This window comes from Vidua macroura, chromosome 2 (assembly GCF_024509145.1).
Source record: "Vidua macroura isolate BioBank_ID:100142 chromosome 2, ASM2450914v1, whole genome shotgun sequence".
NCBI classification, from domain to species: Eukaryota; Metazoa; Chordata; class Aves; order Passeriformes; family Viduidae; genus Vidua; species Vidua macroura.
Window position 1 is genome coordinate 102,827,833 of NC_071572.1, and position 13,494 is coordinate 102,841,326.

Consider the following 13,494-nt stretch of genomic DNA (forward strand, 5'->3'; position numbering starts at 1 on the left):
AATAAAATATAGCTGACAAATGCAGTAATAGCTTCTATTTTGCTAGTGTGAATAAAACAAGCCTCCGGCATCAGAAATTCAGTGAACATGGGTAAACGGCAGGTATTATGTAAAATCACTTGCACATATTCAGAGATATCTGGCAACGTTGTAATTGTGTCCCAGCCACAGACGGCCTGTCCCTCTTCAGAAATCACAGACAAGTTCTGTTCTCTAATTCATTAGGTTATGAAGCAGGCTGAGGTGGTTTATTACCTATTGTAGAATAGTATCAGCATCTGCGGTTAAGGTTGACTTGCTTCATGAGTATTTAATGAAAAATGGAATGGTTGAACAATGTTTGCATATACATAGTATATTAAAATGACAAGGCTGTAAAATAATACTAGACATGATTTGTGAAAATACACAGGCAGAGTACAGAAGTGGCGAAAAAAAACCCCACCATGACATGCATGTTTGCTCATCACTGGAAAGTTAGCACATTAAGCTTGAATAAAGCAGCTCAGAAGTTAAAGGCAAAAATCACATCTGGGTATAGTTTGGAATTATTTGCATTGTATTAAATTTGAATGCAAGCCCTATCATCATTTTGTGATCCAACCTGTGCTGCCTTCTTCTCCAGGGAGATGATTTCCATTGTTGGCTCTGCTGTGAGGCAGTAGTGAGCTTTGTTGCACTCCAGCTATTTCAGCTTCTGAGGTCTGGTAAGAATGTATTTCTATACTAAGATGACAAGTAGAGAAAGAATGGAAAAAAGCGTACTGGATCTTCTGTACAGAGACTGAAAATGATAAAGAGTGGAAAATAGGACACAGGAAAAATAGTCTTTGTTCTTTTTTCTATCAGCAGGTCATCTCCAAATTTTGTAGACCTTACGAATAGCTTTCAAAAGTGTCTTTACCTATGACCTTTCAGTGGGTAACTTCATGAAACATTAAGTAAATATTGTCACTGTATTTTGGATATTTCCACTGGTGTTTAGTTTCTGTAAATGGAAATACCTATTTCATAGAGGTCTCCTGGTCCCTTTGAATTTTCCCCATCTTTTCACTAGTCTTTCCTCCTTTTCTTGAAGGTGTGCAATCCCATGGGTCTGCCCCACTCCTAGCCATAGACAAAAGGAACTTCCAGCATTCCTGCACTCCCATTGTGACAAAAAAAGCAGGCTTGGCTAATCCAGAGAAGCAGCAGGTGAAATAGTCTTTGATTTTAGAACTAGGAAGAAGTGATTACAGAGAGGTACCAAGCCAACCTATAATAAAAGAGTGACATGAATCTATTTTAGTTTTCCATCCATCCCTTTTTTTCCCCCCCCAGAAACTGCAAAGAGTTTCCTTCTGACTGCCTCTATTGTGTCAGGGAAGAATTGTTTTTGAATGACCTCTATAAGCTTTAACAGGATGTTGCTTATTTGCAGCCATGGAGTTGCTTTTCCTCTGAGAAAAAAAGCCTGAGTTTAGAAGCCAACTGGTTAGAAAATGTGCATAGCAAATCCTTTGTAACCCCTCAAAGCCATGTGATCATTATCCTAAAAAGCAGAAAATGGTGTTAAATTATTACAGCCAAGCCTGCCATTGATACTGTTTAACTAATTTCAATGTACAGTTGTGTTGTTCTGAAACACTGGTGTGTTTCAGAAGCTCAGCTGTTATCTGCCTGTCAGAAATCTGTTAAATTCATCAAGTGTGACTCCAGAAATTCCCCAAAAGCCTCCATACATTGCCTGTTCATAAGCTTGTATGAGAAGATTCATATTTGTATGAGAACAGTCTTCTAACTCTAAGGCCTGGCTGTAGGGGTGAAATGCACTACAGTCTCTCACTGCATGCTGTGGCCCACCTGGCTGGCAACCTGGGTTCCTCTCACCTGCAAAGCATCCTTCCACATCTGGACATAACCTTGGCCAAGAGTCTCAGTGAATTGCAGTTCTGACTTCAAGGGAAGATGAGTATGAGTGGCAGTGAGCACAACACTGGGCTTCTGTAGTGAGCCATACACCAAGGGCATGTCAAAGAATCAGATCACAGATTCAGTTAGGTTGGAAAAGAACCCTAAGATCATCAAGTCCAACCAATAACCCAGCACTACCAAGTCCATCACTGAACCATGTCCCTAAAGTGCCACAAAGTGCCATCCACCTTTTAAATACCTCCAGCATTCACAAATCAATCAGTTCTCTGGGCAGCTTGATCCAGTCTAGATCTCCCCTGGTACAATTTGAGGCCATTTCCACTTATCCTATCACTTATTATGGGGGGAAGAGAGTGACCCCTACCTCTCTGCAACCTTCCATTAGGTAGTTATAGAAAGTGAGACAATCTCTTCTAAGACTCCTTGTTTTCCAGGCTGAACACCCCAGGTTCCTTCAGCTGCTCCTCATCCCTGGTTCCTTCAGACTCATGCTCCAGATTTCTATCACCTGTCCCTCACACGGCCTGACCGCAGGTCCCCGTTACAGGGTGGATCTATCAGCTGCTGTCTTGGGAGCCTTGGTGGGAGCAGAAATCTTGCCACAGAATTTGCATATCAGAATTTGCAGATCAGAATGGATCTCTGTCACACCGAATTCTGGCTACAATAGCAGCTGTTTCAACATGAAGATCCTAATATTCACTTTCAAGTTCTTCTTACAGGTTTACTATACCGATTACAACCATGGTGTTCAGAGGGTGAGATTACGTTGGCCTCCTGTTTGATGGTATTTGATGAAGTCCTACATTTTAATTTGATTTTTTCCTTGTTCATCTGCCATAAGCCCTAGCTCTTCTGATGTTCCTGCGTATCTTTGTTATCATTGGTGTGTGTGGTGTGTCATGTGTGAAATGGCTGTGCTGACTCATCACCTCCACCTCGACGGGAACAGAAGATCCCAGGTTGGTGGGCAACCTTGCTGGGAAAGGCAGAGTGTGTTAAATAGCCTTTAAATCACGCAACATGCTTAGATTTGGGTGTTTTTGCGAGCACCTTGCAAAGATGCGTTTCTGAACGCAGTGCCTCAGCGAGGGGGGACCGCGCATGGAGGCGTCCCGGTCCCTTGCAGACGCGGGCGGCGGATAGGCAGTACGGTGCCTTGGAGGAAGGTGATAGGTGGTACCCGAGTGGCCGAGGAGGGAACGGGAGCTGCTTCTGAGAACCACTGAGCGCAGGGTAGAGTCGGTCCGCCTACCCCGAGCCGCGGCCGTACCGCCCAGGCGCCGCCGCCAGGGGTCCCCGCAGGCCGGGCGGCCGCACCGCCCGCTCGGGGGCGGGCCGGGCCATCAGCTGACCGGCCCCGCCGCGCCGCTCCCGGAGCCGCCGCACATCAGTCGTTTTCCTCGGCAGCGGCACGGCCTCGAGGATTTATAGTCGGACCCCGTCGCGTCTCGCCGGACGGCATCCCTCCTTCCCCTCCTTCCTCCCCGTTCCCAGCCGCCGCGATGCTGCCCCACTTAGCCGTCCTGCTGTTGGCTGCCGGCGCCGCCCGGGCTCTAGAGGTAAATGGGGCAGGAAGCAGAGGGCGGGGGGCTTCCCGCCACCCTCTACCGCTGCTCCGAAGCTTTGTCTGTTCGCAGCCGTCCCCGCGGCGTGGGCTTGGCCGCGGCGGGGCAGGCGAGGGTTGCTTTCCTAGGGGTGTTCTATTCCTAGCTGCCGCCGCTCTCCCTTCGTCGAACAATAGGAGCGGCGAGCCGGGAGGTGGCGGAGGCGCCGGGGAGGGAGTGCGGCTGGGAACTCCCGGGGCTGGCGCCCCGGGCCCCGCTGCGCGTGTCCGGCTGCCGGGGCGCTGCCCCGTACGCCAGGGGCGCCGGTTCTGCTTTGGGGTTGGCTCCGCCGGGGACTCGGGTAGGGAAACTTTCCCCAGGAGCAGGCACGCCGCAGGCGGATGGCCCCGTGGCACACCCCGATGGGGTGGGGGCTAGGGGCGAGCAGCCAGGCTGCGAGCGGGCGACGCGAGGGCGTCTCCCCGGGAGGGAAGCGAAACCGGGCTGCGGAGCCGCTGGTATGCCCACATGGCGGGGAGCGGGCCGCGGGCGGCGCAGGTGTGCGGCACGGCGACCAGAGCTCCCCGCTGGCTGGTGCAGTGGCCCCGCGGGAAGGCGGTGCCCGGGGGGGGCGGTGGTCGGGGCCGGCCCGAGCCCCCCCGCGGGCTGGAGGCGCGGGAAGATGGCGCCTCTGCAGTGCAGCAGAGAGGAGGCGCCGACAGCCCGCGCCCCTCCGCCCCTGCCCGCCCTCTTTCCTTCCTTCCCCGGGGTGGCTCCGCCCGCCCCGGCCGGGCGGCACATCCTCGGGTCACTCCCTCTGGGTGGGGCGGGGGCTGGGGGTCCCCCGCGGCCACCCGTCCGGGGGTGTGCGCGCACCGCAGTCGCTGTGGGGTGGGCTGGCAGAAAGCTTGGATCCCAGAGGAGGAGTTAGCACGGCTGGGTGTCGGTTCTTCCCCCGCCCTACCCCCTGCCAGATCTCAAAAAAGAAGGTGTGGGAGGGGTGAGTCACATCGAGGTCTCCTTCGCTCCCTGCTTGCTATACTTCTGCATGAAGACTTCGGCTTCTGTCCTCCTCCTGTGTCAATTCCCCCTTCTTCTGCGGGGGGGCCAAGGACTGGGTGGGGGTGAGGTGGTTGGCAGTATTTAGCCTGATAGTAGAGACGGATGCTCGCGGTCCCCGCCCCCCCTTCCCCAGGCATGGGGATGGGGGGGGGCATGGGGATGCAGGTCTGTGGCTCGGTGCCCTTCCCGGGAGGAACCCCAGTATGCCGTGACTAAAAGGAGACAGACCGCTTCATACCAGCCCTCCGTCCCTGCAGCCAAGGCTGCCAGCCACAGGCTCTTGCTTTGAGGCATGATCTTGCCAACATTGAGCAGGATGTATCAATCTGAGCAGTTCTGCAGATGCTCAGATGTTTAAAGCTTCCAGTTATAGCAATCGCTGGAGTTTAGTAGCTTCTTTCAACCGTTTCTTGTCTGAATGTAACAGAAGGAAATGTCTGCCTTGGGTATGTGGATTAAGTAAAAAATTAGATTTTATTATTGACACCATGCGTCAAGATAGACCATGGAAGGATGGATTTTTCTGTTGGCTATTTGTAGCCCTGGCCTTAATGACAGGTGTGTAGGTGTTGCCACTGCGAAGGTGTTAGAAGAAAGGAGGCTTGAATTTTGCACCAGAACTGTTCAGGAGGACTGAACGTATATGCTCAGAGACTTCTGCGATGGTGTCTGCCTTAGTGAGGGTCAAAATTTTGAGAGACATCCTCTGTCTGGAAACATTTACTGAAATGGGCACTGATATTTCTGCAGAAGATTTTTGTCTGCTGTCGTTCCATGTGAATATTTGAGGCTTGACATTTATTCCTTTTCTTTATGTTTGATGGTGAAGTAGGTTTTAACATCTGGTGTGGTAAGGTGTTTGTCAGTCTTGATTCTGTAAGGTTGATGTTTTGAGGAAGTCACTTGTTTTTATAACAGTAAAATATTTCATAATAGAAATGGTGTGTGTGTATGTTCTGATCTTGAACTATCTTTTTATGCTAAAGGGTGAAATTTTTATGTTTGAATTATATTTTCTGTAGATCTCTTTTCTGAAATGAAATGTTTTTCCTGCTATTTTAACAAATACTTTCTGGAAAGCAGCAAAGAATCTCTGCTTTGTAGCGTACTTTTGCTTTGGGAAATGGTATAAGGAAGAGAAAAAGCAGGACCAAAACAAATTCTCTCTACGTTACGCATGAAGAATTCCTTTCTAAAATTACAGGTAGATTAATAATGACTTAGCATCTTAAAAGGAAATATTCTGTAGTGATGTCCTGGTGATGCCACGGTTGCTTAGCATATTACTTTCTGACCCTCATGTGAATCATACTCATTGGCTGAGAGCTGTCATGGTTTGCGAAACTGCCATATTCTGCAGTGGCTATTTTTGCATTTAATCTTTTTCAGTAATTGTCTGGTTTTAGTAGATAAATGCAACAGACAGTAACTATCCTCATGAATTTGTGTGAATGGTCCCAGTTTATAAATAATTTCCTCTCATTAGCACACTGAGGTTTCTGCTATGCCTATTTTACTCCCTGCTCTAGCTGCCTGTTTCTAAGCAAGACTCCTTTACCAGCAGACTGAAATAAAATTGTTAAGATATCGGTATCTCATAAGCTGGCCCTCAGAAAAAAGACAAAAAGGATGTTTCTTGACAGTGTCTTTCTTTAAACTGGGTAATGTATATAGGTTCTTATTTTTGTAATTTTGGCATTTTTTGTTTGTTTTTAGGAGAAGACCCCAAATATTTGTTTCTTCATTGCTTAGTTTCCTAGTAGATCCTTCAAGAAATGACATTTAAATGTGGGAGAGGGAACAACGCCTTTACTTTGCTTCTATTACAGACTTTCAGTTCCTCTTTCAGTAGATTCTGTTCCCAAATTTCCCTGACAAAGGTTTGCATTTGTTGCAGGAACCCTTTTGCACTATTATTTAATATGCTGACATGGGATGGGTGGCTGAGTGGGTCCATAGGACAGGCTCTCTGGGATCATCAGGATCCTTGGCAGTCAGGTAAACAAATGAGTGAGTAGAGAAAGGAAGCTTCTCCCTTGCTTTCTCATTTGTCTTTTGTTTGATTAATGATTAATAGACAATTTTGAGACTTGCATGCTCTTCAGATGCCTTTTCTGTGAAAAAAACATGATCAACTGCTGTGCTTCTTCACAAAACATGTATGAAAACCTGAGGAAGCTGACAAGGTCCTCATGCTTTTAAATTTTAATTTTTTTCCCCATGAGCTGTTTGTGTGATAAACGTAAGCCATCTCCCTTACCCATTTTTAATTGATCAGTGCTGAATTATATAGGGCAAACCCACAAGAAGCATAGATCTCCTTTGGTTCTTCATGACTTGTGCTTTACATGTGTTTAATAAACTGTGAAGGATTAATAAGCAGTTTGATTTATACATTTTGTGAAGAAAAGGTATGACAATTTCTTTTAATTAGTAGTTCTTTTCCAAAACAAAGCTTAGCAAAATAGCTGAAGAGTATAGTAACTTCATCTAATTGCATGACAAAATGACAGCTGTTTCTCTGAATAGAATAATTATTTTTAGTGATTCAGTAAAATAATTAGCACAAGCTGTTGGGTGTGGAGGCTTGACCAAGAAATTGGTAGATACCATCACCTGAAGGAGGTCTCTGGTCTGACCCTGTGCCCAAAGCAGATCAGGCTGCGTGGGGCTTTCTGCAGTTGAGTCTTGAAAATAGGCTCTAAGGACAGAGCCTGTGCCACCTCTCTGCGTAGCCTGCCCCATCCACTGGTTGGTTCACCTGTGTTGGAATTCTCTAGGCTTAACTGACATCCTTAGTCCTGAATACTATGAATGATGTAATTTTGACATCTTCCAAAAAAGGCAAGCAATAACAAGAAGTTGAAAAAATTGTGTTTTGGTTTAATAAATAAAAATCATAATTGATGCATGTACATATATATATGTGTGCATACATGTTGGGATATTGGGGGACACAAGACAGACGATGGACTTTGGACCTGGTTAACATAAGAGATTTGCTAACAGGATGCCTTGGCAAAAACAAATGCAACTTTGAAAATTAGACCTAAATTGCAAGAAGATTCAATCAGACAGGTTTACTGGAAAAAGAAAATCCCATTAAACTCTGTGAGCAAGAGACTTGTATGCATAAGTTTGTGTATGTAATTTTAATCTAATCATTGTAGCACACATTACTAGTCTCCCTGAAATAGTATCTAAGCATTTGTATCCCACAGTAAAATCAGATTCTGATCACTGAATCAGTCTTCCCCGTCTCTCTCCATTGCCGACAATTGGTACCTCTTTGTGAGGAAATGAACTGGCATGACTGGTGGCGGTTGACGAGCCCCTGGAACTGATCATGAGGGTGAGAGAACCACATCTGGGCCCACAATCACCTGTCTGCTGCAACTGACAGGTGAGCCAGGGGAAATAAAAAAAGAACTGAAAATGGGAAAGGAAATGTCCAAAGAGAGCGAAGTCTATGAAACCATGCTCGTCCTTCTGGACAAGCATGACTCCCTCATCCTAAAGGAGGACCTTAAGTCACTTTTACTCCTGTCCTGGAGAATACTTTTTAAGATGTTGAAAAAGCGAGAGCGGCCAGATGCTGCCAGCCCCCTACCCCGTTCTGTCTCTCCTCACTCTGACTCTCCCTGTGCTGAAGAGCAGCTACAGCCATTGACCTCGACCTTGCCCAGAGAAATGAAGGGAAGGCATCCTCATGGTTGTTAGCAGTTTATATCGCTGACCGCTGCTCTAGCAGTGAGGAGGAGGGGAAGCCTTTCGATCCGGGACCGATAGATTCAGATTTATGAGACTGATCCATTCCCTCCTGACCCTCGTGAAAAATGGATGCAGCTATAGAAAAAGGCCCTTAAGGAAGGGGACCCCCAAACTTGCGGGAAATCTCGGCATTTGAAAAAGGACTGTTTCCAAAAGGGGGAGGCCAGATCCAAAACTCCTGGTACTTGCCCTCGGTGCCATAATCAGTGTTGGTCCAAGTATGATTTTGAAGGTTGTCCGATACCGAGAAACTGGAGCCGAAGCACGGAGCGGCACCACGCGAAGACACAGATGCCCCAGCCAATGCCTCAGGGTGGACTGCAACTGCTGCAAACCTCAGCCAAGCCACCGCCCGAAGCAGCCTTCACTGGACCACAGGCAGCCCTGGTCGGACTGTCACCGACCAGCCACCCCAGCACAGGAATGGACCTGGCAACCTCCAGCACAGGAACGTTGCTTGATTCATCTGTTCATTCAATTCCCACAGGAGTTTTCAGACTTCCTGGACAATTCCCACAGGAGTTTTCAGACTACCTGGACAGTGTATACATACTTTGTTTGTTCTCCCTGGAGCTATTGACATGGACTCCCCAGCTACCCTGTATAGTCCCAGCCAGAAGCAATATAGGTCAACTTAGACCCTTTCCTGCAGCACCCCTGTCTGCACGCCCGATAGCTGAACGGGGGGGGGGGGTTTGGTTCCACAGGAGTCCCAGTGATTTTATGGACACAACTGTATTACATCTGAGCATCCAACATGCCAATGCAAAGTGAGTCTGAAAGGCAGAGACACGCCGAACAGGACTCATGGATACAGGAGCCGATGTGACTGTTATCTCAAGAAGCCAATAGCACAATGATTGGTTTGTGGGGGAGGGATGTGTTAACGTGGGGGAATTTTTATGCATTCAGATTTTGTACAGGAGTAATTTGGGACACTCCACCCCCACAATGGTCCCTGGCTGAAGTGGCCCAGGCGTTTTCAAGCATTGGAAGGAGCAGCAACTACCAAAGGGACACTTAATACAGCTCTAAAGCCCTGAGGGACACCTAGCCCTGGTCAAACGGGTTATACTTTCCAGTTACTTGCCTTTTTTAACAATGTATTTTGTTGTGAATTTTTCGGTACATCTATTTAGTACTAAATATTTTTTTGTTTTAGCTTTCGTGTTTATATCCCATTACTCTTACTAAGCCAAACACTACATCTATCCTACAAGGCAATCTTTAAAGCTGCTGCAGGGGGTGTGGCACCCCTGCCTGGCACCAGCCAGTGTTGAGATTTACCTTCCAATTTTAGTAACTTGTGATTTGTGATTTTTAACAGGATTGTTACTAGAAAAATTCAAAGGTGTTGGTATAGAGGTGGTCTCTTTTTACATATTAGTAACGTAGCAAAACGACATAAATTTGTTTCTAAAATATATTAAAAAGACTCTTCCAGTGAAAAGGCTGGACCCTGGCCAAGTCCTGGGCTTAACTAGTAGAGAAAATTTTCTGCACCAAAATTATATTCAAGTAATTTTGACTTACCAAATTTGGACCTATAATAGCTAAACCTCCTTTTAAGGTGAACTTGGAAATCTTACCCGGGAATTATTTTCCAAGCCCTCACTTTAAAAAATAAAGCTTGCCAATTACTACAGACTCTAAGTAATAGTACAATATTTAAGAAATTGATAATTTATTGTTTTAAACCACCATTTTATTTTTCAAATGCTACTAATTGTATCTATTATCTGATTTATATACACTTATACTAAGTGTATAAGTTTATTGTTTTATTACATATTGTTATACTTCATGTTCATATTCATAATGAGAAATACACATGTTATTAAAAAACAAAAAATTAGGTGGGAATACAGCTCCTCCAGAGCTTTACACTAATAGTCCACAAAAAAATTAGGGGGACTATAGCTCCTCCAGAATTTTACACTAATATTTACACTAAAAATTTTTGAAAGCAAACCAAATCATATCAAATTGGATCCTTTACCCTCCTGAAACACCCTTGGTGGAACCCCAAGAATTAGAATTCCTGGCTTCTGTGAAACTGGATTTTTGTGTTAATTTTAAATACATGGGAAGGAATCACTCTTAAAATGTTTCTCCCTGTCACCATGTGTATAAGAATCAAACTTTTTGGTACAATTACACTTTTGGCAGCCTTTCTAAATCCAGTAATGTGGCTGCCATCAGGAATGTTTTTAGTTTATAGAAATCAAGCCTGAACCTTTTAATGGCTGGAGTTTTTAACAAAAAGATTCTTTTTAGGATAGGTATGTGATAATTTTAATAATAATTGTATTAATCATGATACCTTTCAGTGTGTGCAGAGATTAATAAGGCCATCAAAAGAGTATTTTTGGCTGAAAGGAAAGTGGGAGATGTTGGTATACTAGGGGTCACAAGACAGATGATGGACTTTGGACCTGGTTAACATAAGAGATTTGATAACAGGATGCCTTGGCAAAAGCAAATGGAACTTTGAAAATTAGACCTAGATTGCAAGAAGATTCAATCAGACAGATTTAGCGGAAAAAGAAAATCCCATTAAACTCTGTGAGCAAGAGATGTTGTTATATGCTTAAGTTTGTGTGTGTGATTTTAATCTAATCATTGTAGCACACATTACTAGTCTCCCTGAAATAGTATCTAAGCATTTGTATCCCACAGTAAAATCAGATTCTGATCACCGAATAGGTCTTCCCTGTCTCTCTCCATCGCAGACACATACAAATAATGCATTGAAACACCTTATGTATCAAGATAATGTATGCAAATATATTTAATGCCTGAACGTATTTGCATATATAATGTGTTACATTTAACATTACTATATGTATACATTTGTATCTTATTAGTGCATAGAGTGTGTTAAACCAGCAGACATTTACATCATTTACATACCTCCTTACATCAAGGCAATGAAGAGATGAGGACTGTTGTTGATAAAAATGTAATTGGGTTTATATATCATAATATGTTCATTGAAGTTGTTAGGTGAGATGTCTGGTGTGGTTTTAACAAGTAAGTCTAGAGCTGTGTTTTATTGGATTTAAATTCCAGGGACTTAGAAAAATTTCCTGTGGTTTAAGAAGATTAAAAGTAAAGCAAATTGAAAAAAATACCGAATGAGGACTTTATGTAAGCTTGGCTAGCTCTTAGAATGCACTCTTGTGATGAGAGTTTACAACAGTTGCTGTCAGGCTGAGGAATGCCAGGAGCAATGTTGACAGCAGGCTTGAGCCTGGAATAATTTGGAGTCAAAGGACTTTTAAGAGAAGTTAAACTTTCACTCAGACCTGTTTTTTGCTTAAAACTGAATGCAGTCTGATGAGTCCTCATTCTCACAACCTGATCTGGAGTCTGCCTGCCTTCCCTTAACTTTCCTTCAACCTATAGCTGAGGTTTTGAAAACACATTTTCTGCCCTCTTCAGAGATAAGAGCCACCTGAGAATATCAGCCAGAAACGACTGTGTGTCTTTGAGTCTTAAGCCCTAAATAAGTCACTTTTCTGCCCTTGATTTTAATATGATATTGGTTCTGAAACCTAGGGGTTTTTTCTTCATTTAGACCAAAAAACTGTTAGAGAGCTACCTGATTATTAAATCTTGATGTAAATTCCAAAGCTTTCCAGATGCCTCCAGTCACCAAAAATATTTATCTTTCCATGTGAAAATTTACTCACAGAACAAAAGAGAAACAAAATAGATGTGGATAATGGCCTCTTAAAGGAGATCAATTTGAATTAGAGCAAATTAATGTTTGCATGTATCTATATATATGAATGCCACACGTCAGGCTCCTTGCTGTATGGAGGATATAGGATTGTTTTGATTCTGCCCTTTCTAGCAAAACAATGATTCAAGTAATTAAAACCCAAAAATTAAATGTGATAGAAATTAGGGTAAGGGCCAGTACACTCTAAGGTTGTAATCAGTGCAGGGGCTTGCAAAACATGCTTTCCAGGTGACAAGCACAACTTGGGGTGTGAAAGTAAAGATGTTCAAATAAGTCATGTTTTTTAGAAGGGTGGAAAACCTTACAGCAGCTACTGACAGTAAGGACACCACTGTTACGTGGTTGTGTGCTGCAGGTTTCTTGCCCTGCATTGATTAACAGAGACAGAGCTGAGCAGTAGGTGTGGATGTTGCTGGTTTCTTTACTGGAGCTCCCAGTGTAACAACTTTGTGAGTGTTCTGACTTGCACATCTGGGCAGTGGGACTTCTGGCTTTGTTTTCTTGATAGTCCTCCCAGCAAGTTCAAGAGAACTTCATCCTCTCTTGGGGATTGAGTATTAAATGGTAAATAATTATAGATTGAGGCTTTCCAAAAGAAGTAAAGCTTCTGTCCAAGTGATGGCATTCCATGCATTAAAAAACCTTACATATCAAGATAATGTATGCAAATATATTAAACCCCTGAACATATTTGCATTTATAATGTGTTACATTTAACATTACTATATGTATATATCTGTATATCATTCAGATGTAACTACCATGGCCAAGCTTTAAACAGAGAAGCACATGAGCCAGAGTGCTTTGTGGTTTTGCAGTCTAGCTGTTCTTACCAAACAGTAGTTTACCACTGGTTGGCAACTGAGCACACTCAGGACCTGGCTGAAAAGAGCTGCTTCTCCAGTGGCCACCACTGTGTAAGTGCTCTGTGACCCATCTCTAGGCTGGTTTTACAATTTGTACTGTGCTAAAAGGAACGAGCTGGACATTTTTTGGTAGGTGGTAATTTTCTGGCAAACATTTCAGAGACCCGAGTTGGAAACTGGCCACAACAGTCGGGCTGGTCCATTTAAAAGAGCAGGCAGCTTCTTTGGGGAAGAGAGCAACCTCCAAAACCACATTTATGGAAGTTTGTGCAATGACATTTAAGTAAGGTGTTGGCTCCTTTGCTGGCTCCTAAGGGGTTGACTCTGGTGACTTGCAGCAGGGCATGAAAGTTTTTTCATATATTAACCCTCTTGAGTGTCTCATTGTTAAAACTTAGTGTCAAGTCACTGCAAAAAGGCAGAAATTTCCAAGGAAGTACATTCAGGGGTGGATGACTCCACTCAGTTCCCACTGACCCATTTGGAGCTAATCCAGATAGGAATTCTCTGTTGTTCTTCTGGTCTCATAATTCCCCAGAGCAGAGTTTACATATTCAAGCACGGCAGGTAACATATGACAGGAATG

General features: G+C 44.3%; 1 protein-coding gene across 4 annotated transcripts in view; it reads left to right on the plus strand.

The window, feature by feature from the left end:
• Positions 1–3,265: 3,265 nt before the first annotated feature.
• APP (amyloid beta precursor protein) overlaps positions 3,266–13,494 on the plus strand; it is a 180,225-nt gene continuing 169,996 nt past the window's right edge. The window contains exon 1 of one of the 4 annotated variants that reach the window (XM_053969332.1): positions 3,266–3,476. In XM_053969332.1, the coding sequence (XP_053825307.1) occupies positions 3,420–3,476 (57 nt within the window). In that variant the 5' untranslated portion in view covers positions 3,266–3,419. The remainder of the gene's footprint in view (positions 3,477–13,494) is intronic. The other 3 variants (XM_053969349.1, XM_053969326.1, XM_053969342.1) reach the window with 3 other exon arrangements.